The sequence below is a fragment of the Platalea leucorodia genome, assembly GCF_965183815.1.
Source record: "Platalea leucorodia genome assembly, chromosome: 4".
In the NCBI taxonomy this organism is placed as follows: domain Eukaryota; kingdom Metazoa; phylum Chordata; class Aves; order Pelecaniformes; family Threskiornithidae; genus Platalea; species Platalea leucorodia.
In genome coordinates, this window is record NC_138826.1 from 38430861 (window position 1) to 38445301 (window position 14441).

A 14441-nucleotide genomic window follows, 5' to 3' on the forward strand; every position below is an offset into this window, starting at 1 on the left:
GGGCGGCGCGGTAGGTATCGACGGCGGCGCCGGGGCGGGCGATGCGGCCTCCGGAGGGCGCCGCGCCGAGGCGGAGCGGGGCGCAGGCTCCCGGTTCTGACTCCCCGCCGGGGGCTCCGCAGGCCCCGGGGCCTCTCCCCCCCGGGAAGGCGCGGCCGCGCCGCCGCTCTGCGCCGGGGACGGGCGAGGCCGCGGGACCGCGGGACGGCCCCCGCTTCACCGCCGCCGCTTCACGGCCGCCGCGCAGCCAATGGGGAGGGCGCGGGTCCCCGCCGCAGCCAATGGGCGAGGGGGGCGGGGAGGAGAGGCGGGGCCGGCGCCGCCATGGCGGAGGAGGCGGCCTGCTGCGCCGTCAGCGTCTGCGGCCCGCCCGGCGCCCCCGAGCCGGCCGGCGGCCCCCGCAGCTGCAGCGGGGTGATCCTGAGCCGCGGCCCCGGGCTGGTGCTGTGCCAGGGCGCCGTCTTCGCCCCCTTCCTGCGGGACGGCCCCGCCGCCTGGGCGCAGACCCGCGCCCTGCCGCCCGCCGCCCTCCGGCCCGGCCTGCGCCTCCTCGTCCTGCGGCCCCCGGCGGGGACCCGCGCCCTCGACGCCCCCCGGGGCGGCGGCCTGCGGCGGGACGAGGCCCGGCTCCTCGCCCTGGTGCCCTGCGAGGCCTTCGGGCGGGCGCTGGCGCGGGCCTTCGGGCCGGCGGAGCAGTGGCGCTTCGGCGGGGAGGCGGCGGGGGACGACCCGCGGGCACTGGGCTGGTTCGCCTGGCTGCGGGTGCCCGGCCTCGACGCCCCCGGGGGCGGCTGGACGGCCCGGGCGGGCGCCGGCTGCCTGCGCAAGGGCGAGGGGCTGCTGGCCTGCGGCTCCCCCTTCGGCGCCCTGTGCCCCGACCTCTTCCTCAACACCCTGAGCAGGGGGGTGGTCAGCAACCTGGCCGGGGAGGAGAACGCCCTCGTCCTGACCGACGCGCGCTGCCTGCCCGGCACCGAGGGCGGCGGCGCCTTCCTGCCCTCGCCCGCCGGGCCCCGCTTGGTGGCCGTCATCGCTGCCTCCTTCTGCTGGAAGGGCGCCGAGTGGGTCGGGCTCACCCTGCTCTGCTCCCTCGCCGCCATCCTGCGCAGCAGCGCCGGCGTCCTGGACGAAGCCGGGGTGGCGGTGCCGCCGGCGCCGGGGCAGGTGGCCGCGGTGCAGGCAGGAGGCAGGCGGGACCCCCTGGCTTGGGCGGCGCTGGTGGAGTGCGGGACGGCGTGGGGCTCGGGGGTGCTGCTGGGCCCCCGGCTGCTCCTCACCTGCCGGCACGTGGTGGAGGCGGGCGGCCCGCTCAGCGTGACGCCAGCGCACGGCCCTGGCCAGTGAGTGCAGCCGCGTGTCCCCCGGCTTGTCCCCCACCCCGCGTCCCTCCCGCCCTGACGTCTCGTGTGCTGTGTCCTTAGGGCTGCTGCCGTCCTCGGTGGGCGCGTGGTGTTCGCCACCGAGGAGTCGTCCCCCTTCGACGTGGCAGTGGTGGAGCTGGAGGAGAGCGTGCCGGGCTTCGTCCCCCCGTGCCTGGCGGACACCTTCCTCCCAGGTAAGCGGCCGGGGACGTGGGGTGCTGGGGGCGGGGGTCAACCCCTCGCACCCACCTCCTGCCTCCCACCCCAGGAGAAGAGGTGAGCGTGGTGGGCTTCGGGGCGCTGGGGCGGGCGTGCGGCCCCTCGGTGACGTCAGGGGTCCTCTCGGCCGTGGTGGCGGTGGCCGGGCACCCCGTCATGCTGCAGACCACCTGTGCCGTGCATGGGGGCTCCAGCGGTGGCCCCCTCATCTCCTCCCGCAGCGGATGCCTCCTGGGTAAGCTGGGGGTCTCCACAGGTTGGGGGGGGTCTCATGGGTGTCCCCTGGCCGGCCCCGGTGACATGGGTGATGCTCCTCTCCCCACCAGGGATTGTGGCCAGCAACACCCGGGACACCGGTGCAGGGACCACCTACCCCCACCTCAACTTCTGTATCCCCATCACCATCCTGCAGTCCCCTGTTGCTCGCTACCACCACACTGGCAACCCCAGCGCCTTTGCTGCGCTCAATCAGGCAGACGACGGGGTGCGGGCGGCATGGCGGCTCCAGCGGCAGCCAGGACCCCCCAGCAAGCTCTGACCCCCCTCCCAGGGGGTTTGTGCCAGGGACGGAGCTGCCACATCCCCCCTTTGGCCCTGGCAGTGCCACGGCCGAGCACCTGGACCCCGCCAGGCTGGCAGAGGATGGGCATCCTGGGGTGGGGGGACAGGGATGTGGCGTGGTGCCTTTACCAGTTGCTGGTGCCCCCAAATTGGGGGTTTGGGGAGGTGCTTTGTTTTATTTTGTTTTCTCCCTGGAGCCTTAAATGCTGTGAGTTGAGGCCATGGTGTCCTGTGGTGCCAAGCGGCTGGGGTGGCGAGTGGGTGGTGGGTGGGTGGCGGGGTGGCGGGTGCACCTCTTCCCTGCATGCGTGGGACGTGGGTGGTGGACACCAGCCCCTCCCTGGGCAGGAGGCTCTGTGCCCCCCCCGGCCCGGGGGTGTCTGAAAGCTGGTTTGGGGGTGAGCCCGTACATGGGGGCACCTGCACACTGATTTGGGGGGGTGGGGGGGGTCAGAGGTGGTTTGAGGATGGGGTCCTTGTCAAGGGTTGGGGGTGGAGGGGGTTAGTTTGGGGTTGGGGTCCTGGAGAGGCTGACATAGGGGGGCCATACTTGGAGCTGGGAGTATGGCGGTGGGGGGATGCGTCAGCTCCAGCCCCATGTCACTTGAGTGTGGGGGACCAAAACCCAGGGGCACCAAACCGGGGCGAGGGGGCGGCAGCAGCAGGGCACCCCCAGCATCCCTGTCCCCTGCTGAGGGAATGCCCCCACAGGGGGACACCCCCCCTAGCACCCCGTGCAGGGCCGGCGGGTGCAGGTGGGGCATGGAGGGGGTGTCGGTGGGGAGGAACGGGCGGGCAAGCGTTTTGACACAGCACGGGGTATTTATTTCACAGCCGCTACACAACGCCAGGGGCCAAGTGGGCCACGCAAGCACAGCACGGGGGGGATGCAGGGAGCGGGGGCAGCTTATCTATGGGGTTTTTATGGTTTTTTTCCTTTTTTCCCCACTTTTATTAGTGCTGTTTGCCCAGTTGAAGACCACGCAGCAGCACACTAGGCCTACAAGGCTCTACCCAAAAAAGAAAAAAAAAAAAGCTCGAATTCGCACAAGCGTGGCCCCCTGCCCTGCTCGCCCCCTCCCTGGGCGAGCACCCCGACGCCCCGTCCCGTGCAGGGCTGGGGGGTACGCACCCACCCCACGCCACGCTGGCAGCGGGGGGGTCACAGCGACCCCCGGCTGGGGGGCTGCCGCCCGGCCGTGCCACCCGCTGGGCTCTCCTGCTCCTCTACCAGATGTAGCCGCCATCGTCGCCCTCGCCCGCTTCACCCTCCTCTTCCTCGCCTTCCTCGCCCGCCTCCTCCGGCTCCTTCTCCTCTTCATCCTCCCAGCCCACGCTGCTCCCAAAGTCGCCCGAAAACCCCGCTGCCTCCTCTGTGGGAGCAAGGGGCAGAGGCTCGCAGCCAGGTCCTGGGGCTGCGGCTTCCTCCCCGGGGTGGGGGGCTCCCCCCAGCTCCCCCTGGTGCTCACCGCAGTCGGGGCTGCCGTGGCCGCGGGTGCCCGTCAGCTCGGTGCCGTGCTGGTCCACGCACCAGCACTCCCCGCCGCCCGGCTCACACTGTGCCCGCCGGTAGTACCCGTCCTCATCGCAGCTGGGGATGAAGGTGCCTGCGGGGAAGCGATGACCCCCCCACACCCCCCCAAACACGTGCAGTGCGAGAGCCCCCCGTGGAGCTCCCCATCCTCATCCCCTGCAGGGCCCTGCCAGGGGACGGGGGCCCCAGGACCCCAACTCACCCGGCTTTTTTTTGGCTGCTTCTTGGATCTGAATCCTCTCCAGCTCCCTGAGACAGGGTGGCTCTGCAGCACCCCCACATGCCGCGCTCAGGGTGGGTGGGCACCCCCTGACCCCACGGCATGCACCCCCCAGTTGCTGCAGCATGCCTCCCCCCATGCTGTGCATCCCCCAGCCCTGTGATGTGCAGCCCCTGACCCCATAGTGTGTGCCCCCCGACCCCGTGGTGTGCATCCCCCCAAATCCCATGGCATGCATGCCCCCGCAGTGGTGCGCATCCCCCCATGGTGTGCATCCCATGGCACGCATCCTCCCGCCATGGTTTGCGTGTGTCCCCCCCCCAGACCCCAGGGTGTGCATCCCATGGCAAGGATCCCCCCCGCCACGGTTTGTGTGTCATCCCCCCCCCCAGACCGCAGGGTGTACATCCCATGGCAAGGATCCCCCGCGCACCCCAACCCCACAGCATGGATTCCCTGTGACGCCATGGTGCGTGTCCCCCCTGCAGCATGCATCCCCCCATGGCATGCATCCCCCCAGCCCTGCGGTGTGCATCCCCCCAAACCCCCAAAGCCTGCACCCCCGCCCCGGCGCCTGCGCGACGCACTTTCCCTCCAGAAGCAGAAGCACCACTCGGGGGCAGAGACGCGGCCGTCCTTGGAGGTGTCGCAGGAGTTGAAGAAGGCGCGGATGCACACCTCGTACTTGTCCAGGTTGATGGCGGCCAGCTCGGCCGCCTCCAGGAAGAGATCCCCGCTGGTGTCCAGCCGGGCGAACATCCACCCCACCGCCTCCTTGCAGCTGGCTGCCACGCTCCTCTCCAGCGCTGCAGGGCAGGATGCGGCCCGTGGCTGCCCGGCCCCCCGGGGACAGCACCCTGCATCCCCTCCCCGCGCGGCAGGGACACGTACCGGTGGCAGGGCTGGTGGGGAGGCCGCCGGAGCCGTTCTGCTTGGCGTTCTCCCGCAGCAGCTGGAACCAGTCGCGCAGGCGGTCGCCCAGGTCGGCCAGGTCCTGCCCGGTGCACGGCTCTGGGGGTGCCAGAGAGGGGTGTGAGGCCGGGCAGGGCTCAGGGACACCCCCCCCCCCGGTGCCTCCCGTCCCGCTCACCTTGCTTGCCATCGCCGGTGGGGCTGTGCGGGGTCGGGCAGGGGCACTGCCCCTCACACCGCACCGTCAGCTGCTTGCTGGCCAGGCACGCCTGCTGCTCCAGCTTGCACTGCGGGGCGGCAGCGGGACGTCGGTGGGTGGGGGGACACGGCACAGCGTCCCCCTCCCCGCGGCGAGGTGCCACCGTCCTTACCGCCGAGCTGTAGGTGTGGCCGTCGGAGCCGCAGACGGCGGCGAGCGGGGCGGCATGGCAGGGCTTGCAGCCCCCATGCCCCTTGGTACCCAGCGGCTTGATCCTGCGCGGGGCGAGAGGGGACGGTGCTGAGCCCCCGGTGTGGCCTCCCCCCACCCCTCCCGGCTCGGCCCCGGCCCCACCGCCCTCCTACCTGTGCTCCAGCTTCTTGCGGCTGATGCACATGGCGCGCTGGTAGCCCTGCGCCACGCACACCTTGTGCCGGCTGCACTTCACCTTCTGGCAGGGGTCCTTGGTGGTGTCCAGGGCTGGGGGGGCAGAGAGGGGCCGGGGCAGGCGGGGGGGCAGGCAGGGACCCCCCGGGGAGCCCCAGTGGCGCTGGCCGCCAGCCGGCCCCGCACAAAGCGCCATTCAGGCTGCAGCTGGGCGGCCGCCTCGGCACCAGCTGCCGCTTCCCGGCACGCACCGACCCCACCGCCGCTCCCAGCCAGAAGGGAGAAGCCCGGGGGGTGCGGGCAGAAAGCGTCCCCCGCTCCGTGCCGGCTGTCACCGAGCCCCCTGCGCCCCATCCCAAACCTGTCCCAGCGGTACCTTCATCGCCGGGCTGGTTGTCCTCCCAGCTCTTGATGTAGTCGTCCTGCAAAGGGGGTGAGCCTGGATGAGCGGGAGAGGTGACACCGGGCCAGGCGTGCCACCACCCTGCTTGGGGCCACCGGCTCGGCGGGGCTCCCCCTGCACACACGTGTGTCACACACACAAACATGCACACACGGGACCCCCCCCGCACCCCAGGAGGGGAGCAAGCAGGGGTGGGGAGCAGCCTCCCCCCAAAGCGGGCTGCCGCCTGGGCGAGGCAGCACCGGCAGCCCCTCCACACTCACCTCCACCTCCTGGCAGCGCGGCAGCGAGACAGCCCGGCCGACACCAAAAAAGAGAGAGAAAGAGACAGCCCGCCGTCAGCCCTGGGGCAACCCAAAGCCCCCCGCTGCCGGCCCCAGCCCATGGTGATGGGCACCCTGTGCCAGCTGGGCACCCCGACTTTCTGAGCTGCCCGACGCTCCCATTGCCAGCCCCAGATGCCACCAGCACCCACCATCAAGATGCTCCCCACCTCTGGCTCTAGACCCGTCATCCTGGAGAGCCTTTGTGCAGGATAAAACCTTTCCCCCTCGCCCCTTGGCCAGCCGGGAAAGGCAGGGAACAGGGAGGGTGGCAACGGAATGGGGGGAGGAAGCCCTGGGGAGCTCAGCGAGGCCCTGCCAGGATCCTCACGGGGTGACAGCCCTTGTGCCGCCACCCCGGTTTTTCAACAGTTAACCCCGGGGGGAGCGGGCTAAGATGGATGTTGCTGCCTGGGGAGGCAGAGCTGCTCCCCCGGGGCTCCAAAAGCATCCTCGGCATCGCTCGCTCCGTGGGATGCTCCAGGGTGGGTTTCGTGATAAGGAGGCAGGAGCATCCCTACCACCCCGGGGAGGGTGGGCAGGCTTTCGGATGACAGCTCGAAGCCGAGGCGCGGGAGGCAGCTCTGGAGGGGATGTCTCTCGCTCCGGCGCGGCGACGTTTGCACCGCAATCGATCGCCCGCGTTCCCGTGCCGTGATTAGTAACACTGCGGCTCCCAGCAGCTCCCTGCGGCGCGGCTTTCGGCAGGGCCGCCGGCCTCCTCCCTGCCGCACGGCGGGTCGCATTCCCCCCCACTGGCGCTGCTGGGCCGAAAAACCCACAAATCCACGGGATTTGCTTATTAATCCGCGCTAGCCGCCTGCAGGGCTGCAGCGTGCTGCTAGCGGGGTGCTGCTAGCGCCCGGGGATGGGGGTCTCTCAGCCCCAAAGCCCCTCGGGGATGCCCAGCGCGGCGGGGGTACGTCCACACGTGCTCCCCCTTGAGCATCCGCAGCCGGCCGAGGTCCCAGGTGCCCCACGCTGGCGTTGGCCGGCCAGGGATGTTGCTGGCGGGGGTCTCCGGGGAGGCGTTTACTCCATCCCTTGCGCCTTGCCCGTGCTCTGCCTCCTTAACTGGTTTATTTGGGGGGTGTCGGTGCCCCCCACCCTGCCCACGGCGGGGCACATCTCCCGTGGGCACATCCTTGCTGCCAAGGTGAACCCTGAAGTGTGCGTTTGAACAAAGACCGGAGGGGCCGGCTCGGGCTGGGGGGGCGTCTCGGCCTGCGTCCCCTCCCCGCTCGGCTGCCGTGGGTCCCCTGGGGAGCCCCGGGTGGGGATGCAGCGCCGTGCCCCCGCCCGTGTAAAATGAGCCCAGGAAAAATCCCCGATTGCCCCATAAAATTAAGGATTGGAACTAAATGGCATTGAGGCCGTTATTAAGGGGTTATTGGATCCTGAGCCGAACGCGCCAGGTCACCCCCCATTGCTCCAGCAGCCTCCGCATCCTCATCCTCGCCCTCCCCGCCTTGGGTCCCCCCCGTCCCCAGGGACCACCACCCCGCCGAGCCAGGGCCGGCCCGGCTGCGGCACCCTGCGGGGCTGGGGGGAGCGGGGCTCCGGGAGGGAAGATGTCCGTGCCCCGACCTGCGCCGAGCTGTCACCGAGGGGCTGAGGCCACGGCACAGCCCCCGCCGCTGCCCGCAAAGGGCAGGCAGGGCCTGCCTGTACCGCTGCTGCCTGTACCGCTGCTGCCTGTACCGCTGCCTGGGCCCTGGTGCGGTGCGCGGGGTGCAGGGCACAGCACCCCCGGCTCCCTGCTGAGGTCGGCTTTAGCGTCAAGCCCCGGCCACGGTGGCCGCGGCATCAGTCACGCCAGCTTTGGCGATGGGCAGGGTGGCACTGGGGACGGTGGCCTTGGCGCTGCCGAAGCCGGGGAGCATCCCCCGGGTAGCGGGGCCGGCGGCCGCCCACGGCCGCGGCGGGTGGCAGCGGGATGCGGGCGGCACCGAGCATCCCCGGCAGCCTTGCGGTGGAGCCGGGGCCGGGGCCGGGTCGCGCTGCGGCAGCCGCAGCGGCGGGGCGGGGAGGGCGGGGAGGGGGCTCCCGGTGCCCGGCGGCGCGGCCCGTCCCGTCCCGTCCCCCCCCGCCCCGCCGCCGCCGCGGACTCACGTCTCGGAAGCGGTTCCAGTGCTTGATCCTGCCGCCGTACTGGGAGATGGAGGAGAGCCATTGCTCGTCCTCCATGAAATTGCCGGGGCTCTCCCCCGCCGCGGCGGGGCCGGGGCCGGCGGCGGGCCCGGGGCCGGCGGCGGCGGCGGGCAGGAGCAGGGCCAGCAGGGCCAGCAGGGCGCGGTGCCCGCCGCAGCCCCGCATGCTGCCGCAGCGCCGGGGGGAGCGGGCGGCGCGGCGCGGTGCGGAGCGGCGGGAGCGGAGCGGGGCGGCGCGGCGCGGTGCGGTGCGGTGCGCACGGGGAGGCGCCGGCGGCGAGTGCGGCCGCGGGGCGGCACCGGGCGGCACCGGCGGGAGGGACGGGGAGGGGCCTCCGCCGCGCCCGCCGCACCTGCGCGCCGGCACCCGGGCGGGGGAGCCGCCGGCACGGCACGGCACGGCACGGCCGCAGCCCCGGTACCTCCCCTGTCCCCATCCCGCATCCCTCATCCCGCATCCCTGGTCCATACCTTGTCGCCATCCTGCATCCCTGGTCCCTGCCCTGTCCCCATCCCGCATCCCCCATCCTGCATCCCGCATCCCCTGTCCCTGCCACACCCCCATCCTGCACCCCTCCTCCTGCATCCCTGGTCTCTACCACGTCCCCATCCCGCACCCCTCATCCCACATCCCCTGTCCCTGCCACACCCCCATCCTGCACCCCTCCTCCTGCATCCCTGGTCTCTACCACGTCCCCATCCCGCACCCCTCATCCCACATCCCTGGTCCGTACCTTGTCGCCATCCTGCAGCCCCCGTCCCTGCCCTGTCCCCATCCCGCATCCCCCATCCTGCATCCCAGGCCCCCACCATGTCCCCATCCTGCATCCCTCATGCCACAGCCCCAGTCCCCCCCCCGTCCCCATCCTGCATCCCCCATCCCTGCCCTGTCCCCATCCTGCATCCTTCATCCCACATCCCTGGTCCATTCTTTGTCACCATCCCACATCTTCCATCCCTGCCACATCCCCATCCCGCTTCCCCCATCCTGCATTCCCAGTCCCTACTATGTCCCCAATCCCACACCCCCTGACCCTGCCTTGTCCCCATCCTGCATCCCTGGTCCCCTGCCCTGTCCCTATCCCGCATTCCCCATCCCACATCCCCTGTTCCCGTCCTATCCCCCAATCCTGCATCCCCTGCCCTTGCTGTGCTCTATCCTATAATCCCTGTCCCTGCTGTGCCCCTGCATCCCTATCCCATATCCCTATCCCCCATCTTCCAACCCCTCTCCCCATCCTTTATCCTCTCTCCCTGCCACGTCCCCACCCTGCATCCTCCAACCCCTGTCCCCCTGCGGTGCCCACCCTGCAGTCCCCATCCCTCGGTCACCCCGGCGCAGCATTTTGGGGTTCCAGGAAAGATGCCCCCCCCGCCCCGAGGGAGGCCGAGAGCAGGGGGAAGGCAGGCAGGCAGGGCGGGCACAGAGCCACTCGAAGGGACGTCTCCGTCCGCTTCAGCTTGGCAAGGAAGGACGGTGACAACTCGCCCCGGCTGCAGCTGCGAAGGAGCAGCGGGGGCGTGGGGCTCCGCGCCCCCGCTGCTCCTTCGCAGCTGCAGCCGGGGAGCTCCCAGCACGCACACACGGCTTTTATCCTGCATTTCCTCACAGGAAAAGCGGCAGCTACAGCCCGCAGCAGGTGCACGCGTTGTCCCTGAAGCAGCAACGCTGCCCTTAAGCGAGGCCTGCTGCAATTGGAAATAGAACTTCCAGGCGCCGCGTTTAAGAAAACGGTGTTATTTTCAACTTTACGGTTAACCATGAGCCGCAATCCCGACCTGGGCTCCAGCGAGGCTTGCTGCCGAGCAAAACGACGGCACGAAACAACTTTCTTCTTCCTCTGCGCAGTAAGGATGCGGGGATCTGCAAGCGGGGCGGCCAGCCTCCAACGCAGCCTAGGTGGGGGAAAGAAGCAGAGCCGCAGATTTCAGTTTTAAGAAGCTTTAGGCAAGTTCTGAAGTATTAGGTTGTATGTTGCAAACCCCTAACACTGCCCGGTTTAATGGGATTTCAAATCCTCAGTGCAGGACCATGCATAAAACACAGTTTTATCGTGCTCAATGTGAAACTGTTCTAATTATATTTATGAATAATGACAGAAAAGGGAAAACGCTTGGTAAATCCGTTGCGGTACATTTTCTTCTGGCCCCGACCCCCCAGAAAGCAGTAGGTGTGTTTTATTTACAGGAGTAGCTCCCTTGCGTAAGGGTAAGGGGATACAACACCCAACTCTGCCCCTCTCGTTTGTGTAATAAGCACTTTCGTTCCAAAAGCGCTCCCTGCAAAGCGGAGCTGCCACTCCACCACACTCACGTGCGTGCTTAATGTTATACAAGGGGATCAAGCGAAGTGTAAATTTAAGTACACGCACAACCATTTGCTGGATCGCAGCCTAACCTGTGACTCCGCGGATGAGAGGAACAGACCGGAACCCTTAATTCAGCCCGGGGACAGAGGTGTGAAACGAATTCAGCCGTGCCAGCTTAGAGCAGCGGGGTAAGCTGCTTACTGCCGAAATTCAACCAGCTTCCAAACGGTCACAGAAATAATTGTCATTAGAACATCTCTACATTAGTGGGAAGTGGAGGAGGATCCTCAGATCGGCCCTTCTTTGTAGAAAAGCCGTGTTTGCCTCCACGCCGAGATGCTGTTTGCAAGGTCAAAGCTACTCCTGCATCAAGGACGTGGGAAGACCCTAAGTCCACCTCAGTGAAGAAGAAATCAGAATCGCCAGTATTCGGTGACAACGGAGGGAAGCAGGTGTGACAGAAATGCCACCAATGCCCTGTTAAGGAAAACTAGAGTGCAAACAGCACCCCGTGTCCCGTAGTGCTCGGCTTCTTACTGAGAGTTGTTAAACACCCAGCAGGCAGAAGCCTTCCCAGGTGCCTCTCCCCTTCCTGCGCAGGCAGCACAGCTGGCGGCTGCGCGAGCAGCTCCCAGGTCTGTTCTTTGGGCGGCTGATGAGATTTGGCAAGTACCTCTTCAGGCTGGCGGCAAGATGACAGCAACCGGTGTTGAGTGCTCTCCGCACCTCCCCGCATCGGGCTGTGAGCGAGCGCGCCGGTGCTCTGCTCGCCGAGCGAACGGTTTCGAAGGCGGCCCTTCCTCCTCCGCTTGGAGAGCACAAAGGCATTCGGCTGCAAGGAAAAGCAGAGACAAAAAGCCCAACGGCTGTAATTGGGCACAAGTGCGGACACCAGGGGAAAGGGCACCCGGCAGCAAACCACAGATGATTTGATTTCCTGGCAGGCGGGCTTGCAAGCAGAGATGGGCAATTTGGTCTTGGAAATACAACCGGCAATGTATTTGGGGAAAAAAGGAAAGCCCCCCCAAATCCTGACTGTTTGTGCCTGCAGTCAGAGCACGGCCACGCAGCCAGCTCACTTCAGGAGGGAGGAAACGGGATGAAAACCTCTTAAAAATGATCACTCGTACAAGCGGGTGCTGCTGGCGCAGCCCTGTCCCTAGGTAACGTGCTCTCTGCCTCGATGACAGTGCCATTCCACATTCATGGCAGCGACTAGGAATGGGCAGCAGCAGCTGCTGCTGCCGCCAGTTTGCTGCAAAACAACTAAACACCAGCATCTTCCATTTTTCAAAGCGTTCATCCTCGGGCGAGTTGAAAGCCTGTGTCGCTATTCTTACCAAACGGGGAGATTTACAAGAAAAAAAACAGTCGTCTTCAGATCTCTGAAGGATTTACAATGGTATCAAAGAGTTTTGCTCTTCTTTTAATGGAGAAACCACCTACAAGGAATATGTTTTTTGACACGCTCCGAAACGGTCACCGGAAAGCGCTCTTACCATGAATGCTTTCTTATTAACAGAAATATGTGCTGGAAGTTTAATTACAGAAACTATCAATGCAACAGGAGGTAAACACTTTGCTTTTGAAGAGAATGAATTTATTTGGAGATCTACATCACAGAGGCACACTGCTGGAGATCCAAGCGATGCCTGACCTCAATATTGTTAAATCATGCTCCGGGGAGCTCTCTTGGATTTTAAATACTTTTTTCAAGAACAAACTTCCTTCTTCTGAAATAAAGCCATGCTTAACCATCGGTGATTCCTCAAAAGCCACCTGCACCAGTTTTTCTAGTTGTTTTCTTGGAAAACAAACAGGTGACAGACATCAAACAGGCAACTTTGCGACATTTTGGTTACCAATAGGGAAAGGAGGTGGAAGGATGCTGGTTCCTCCCGAAGGGAGGGCAGGCAATAAGTGTAGGAAAAACTGTGGGAAATGCCATGGCTCCCAGCTGCAATGTGCTTTTGAGGAGTCGTGAGGCATCCCCGTCTGGAGTTCCCAGGTTCCTGTTAAAAATTCCTGTCCTATAAAAACACGTTTCACCGATGAGCGGACCTGCTGCTGCAGCTGTGTTGCCACTTCAGAAGGTCAGCTGCCCAGACGTTGCGTAGTAGCCAGAGGCGTCCGAGGAGAACCTCTGGGACAGACGCACCGAGTCCAGCTGCACCTCTCCGAAGTAGAAGTTCTCGAAGAGCTGAAAGAGAGGAGAAAAACCATTTGAGGGGCACCTAGAAAAACGCAGCCTGCAGCTGGTCCACGGATCTCTCGCAAGAGCTGGCCCTGCAAAAAGCCTCTACTGACAGACTTGTTTTGCCTTTAATGAAACTATTCTTTAAATTATTTTTCCCCCTAGAGACTGCACCTAGCCTTTAAAGCAAATGGTATGAAATGAACACCTCTTTTTATCTACAGCAGCGGTTGCTCAAACCTTCCCTACCTTGCTTTCTGACCGTGTCTCATTTAGGGAGCTTGGGGAGGCTATTCACTGCCCTGAAGGCCACCACCTTGGGGTGGCCCTTGAGGTCGCAAGCTCTGCAGGAGCAAGGATTGAGGCCAGGACGTTTTTACCAATCCAGGCCACAGGATGTACGACTTACAGTTACGGCTCAGTCCTAATTCAAACTAGCAGGCTAGAGGCACAAGGCTCTTCATCCCAGCACTGACCCCGCTTTGTTCAACAAATCCTTCTTTGTTCAGCAAAGGCTTGAGTGCAAATTAATGAAAGCAAGCCAACTCTGGGACCCGGAGGGTGCGTCTCTGCTGATTAATCCAATCAATGAAGCAGACCAAAAAAATGGCATCAGAATTTCTTATGGAGAAATTCAGCAAAATTGCTGGAAAGGCATCGTGTCCAAGCGTAAAGTGCTCCTCCCGTTCCATTAAGACACAGGAAATTGCTCTACCTGGAAACATCAGTCATGCCTTAGGAAAAGCTCTTCAGTGGAGATGCTAATTTCAAAACTCTGCTTAACTTAACTCTGCTTAACTTAACGGAGCGCTGTGAGTCACTGAGGGCCTGAGCAGTGACATCTCCCCACCGTGGAGATCTCTGAAATGTCCATTCCATCTGTCTCCTATTGAATTTTCTATCTGTCCCTGCAGGCGTTGGCTCAAGACGGTTGCACACCCCTTCCTGCTATTACAGAAGGCACATTCCAAACGCTAAGGGCCAGCGAACGCCCATGCATTAATTGCAACACATGCTCCTAGAGCCAATGCTGCACCAATTCCTCCATACAGCGAATGATCGAAACCCCAAATACCTAGTTAGCATCTGAAAGGCTGCACTTCTCATCCTCCAAAAAGGCATTTGGCTCTGCCTAGCACTGATTTGGGCAGGACTGCTCTTTTGTTGGTTCTCCCAAGGGTATTCTGCTTTGCAAATACCCCTTTTTGCAAGGCGACCAGCTAGGTTGCTTTCAGGACAATTCCTGGTTTCGCTGTCACTCCTCCACAAAGGAAAAGTGCCTTAGGGAAAGTGATTCCCTGCCCATCTTCAGGGCAGAGCAAGCAGGGCTTCGGCCAGGGAGCACCACCGAGGTACGCAGGCCGCACACCAGACGCCAGGGACCGTGATGAATCCAGCCCCTGCTCCCGACTGCCAGCTCATCCAGACAACTCTCCACTCAGGATCTGGCTGAGACCAGCAATTCCCTATCGACACACGACAATCAGAACGGCATCTCTGAAGAGAAGGGGTATTTAGGCATGCCGAGCCAGCTCTCAGCAACTGCTAAGCCCCTGCTTGGGTTTGAAATGGCTGCAGCTGCAGTCAGATGTGCTGCAGAGTTCTTGCTGCCAGCAGCCCACCTGCCAGAGACCACCTCCTCCTCCTCCCCGGACCTGCCTGCGTGGCA

At 64.8% G+C, this 14441-nt stretch overlaps 3 protein-coding genes across 6 annotated transcripts in view; 1 reads left to right on the forward strand and 2 right to left on the reverse strand.

Annotated features, from left to right (window-relative positions):
• Nucleotides 1–324: 324 nt before the first annotated feature.
• Nucleotides 325–2359, forward strand: TYSND1 (trypsin like peroxisomal matrix peptidase 1; the record flags this gene model as incomplete). The annotated part of the gene is made up of 4 exons (XM_082310619.1): nt 325–1340; nt 1422–1555; nt 1630–1815; nt 1907–2359. 4 exons carry the CDS (start codon nt 325–327, stop codon nt 2116–2118), a joined length of 1548 nt encoding a protein of 515 aa, XP_082166745.1. The 3' UTR covers nt 2119–2359.
• Nucleotides 2360–3085: 726 nt separating this feature from the next.
• Nucleotides 3086–8677, reverse strand: SPOCK2 (SPARC (osteonectin), cwcv and kazal like domains proteoglycan 2). Of its 3 annotated transcripts, none has more exons than XM_082309502.1 (10): nt 8232–8677; nt 5770–5815; nt 5372–5486; nt 5179–5281; nt 4986–5094; nt 4787–4906; nt 4483–4701; nt 3878–3940; nt 3611–3748; nt 3086–3514 (listed from the first exon to the last, which is right to left on the reverse strand). In XM_082309502.1, exons 1-10 carry the CDS (start codon nt 8433–8435, stop codon nt 3369–3371), a joined length of 1263 nt encoding a protein of 420 aa, XP_082165628.1. In that variant the 5' UTR covers nt 8436–8677; the 3' UTR covers nt 3086–3368. The 3 variants fall into 3 exon arrangements, with proteins under 3 accessions (XP_082165628.1, XP_082165627.1, XP_082165626.1); XM_082309501.1 differs by lacking the exon at nt 8232–8677 and adding an exon at nt 6060–6128; XM_082309500.1 differs by lacking the exon at nt 8232–8677 and adding an exon at nt 6060–6388 and having other exon boundaries at nt 5372–5815.
• Nucleotides 8678–11318: 2641 nt separating this feature from the next.
• ASCC1 (activating signal cointegrator 1 complex subunit 1) overlaps nt 11319–14441 on the reverse strand; it is a 38888-nt gene continuing 35765 nt past the window's right edge. The window contains exon 10 of one of the 2 annotated variants that reach the window (XM_082309506.1): nt 11319–12778. In XM_082309506.1, coding sequence (XP_082165632.1) covers nt 12665–12778 — 114 coding nt within the window. In that variant the 3' untranslated portion in view covers nt 11319–12664. The remainder of the gene's footprint in view (nt 12779–14441) is intronic. The other variant, XR_014227913.1, reaches the window with a different exon arrangement.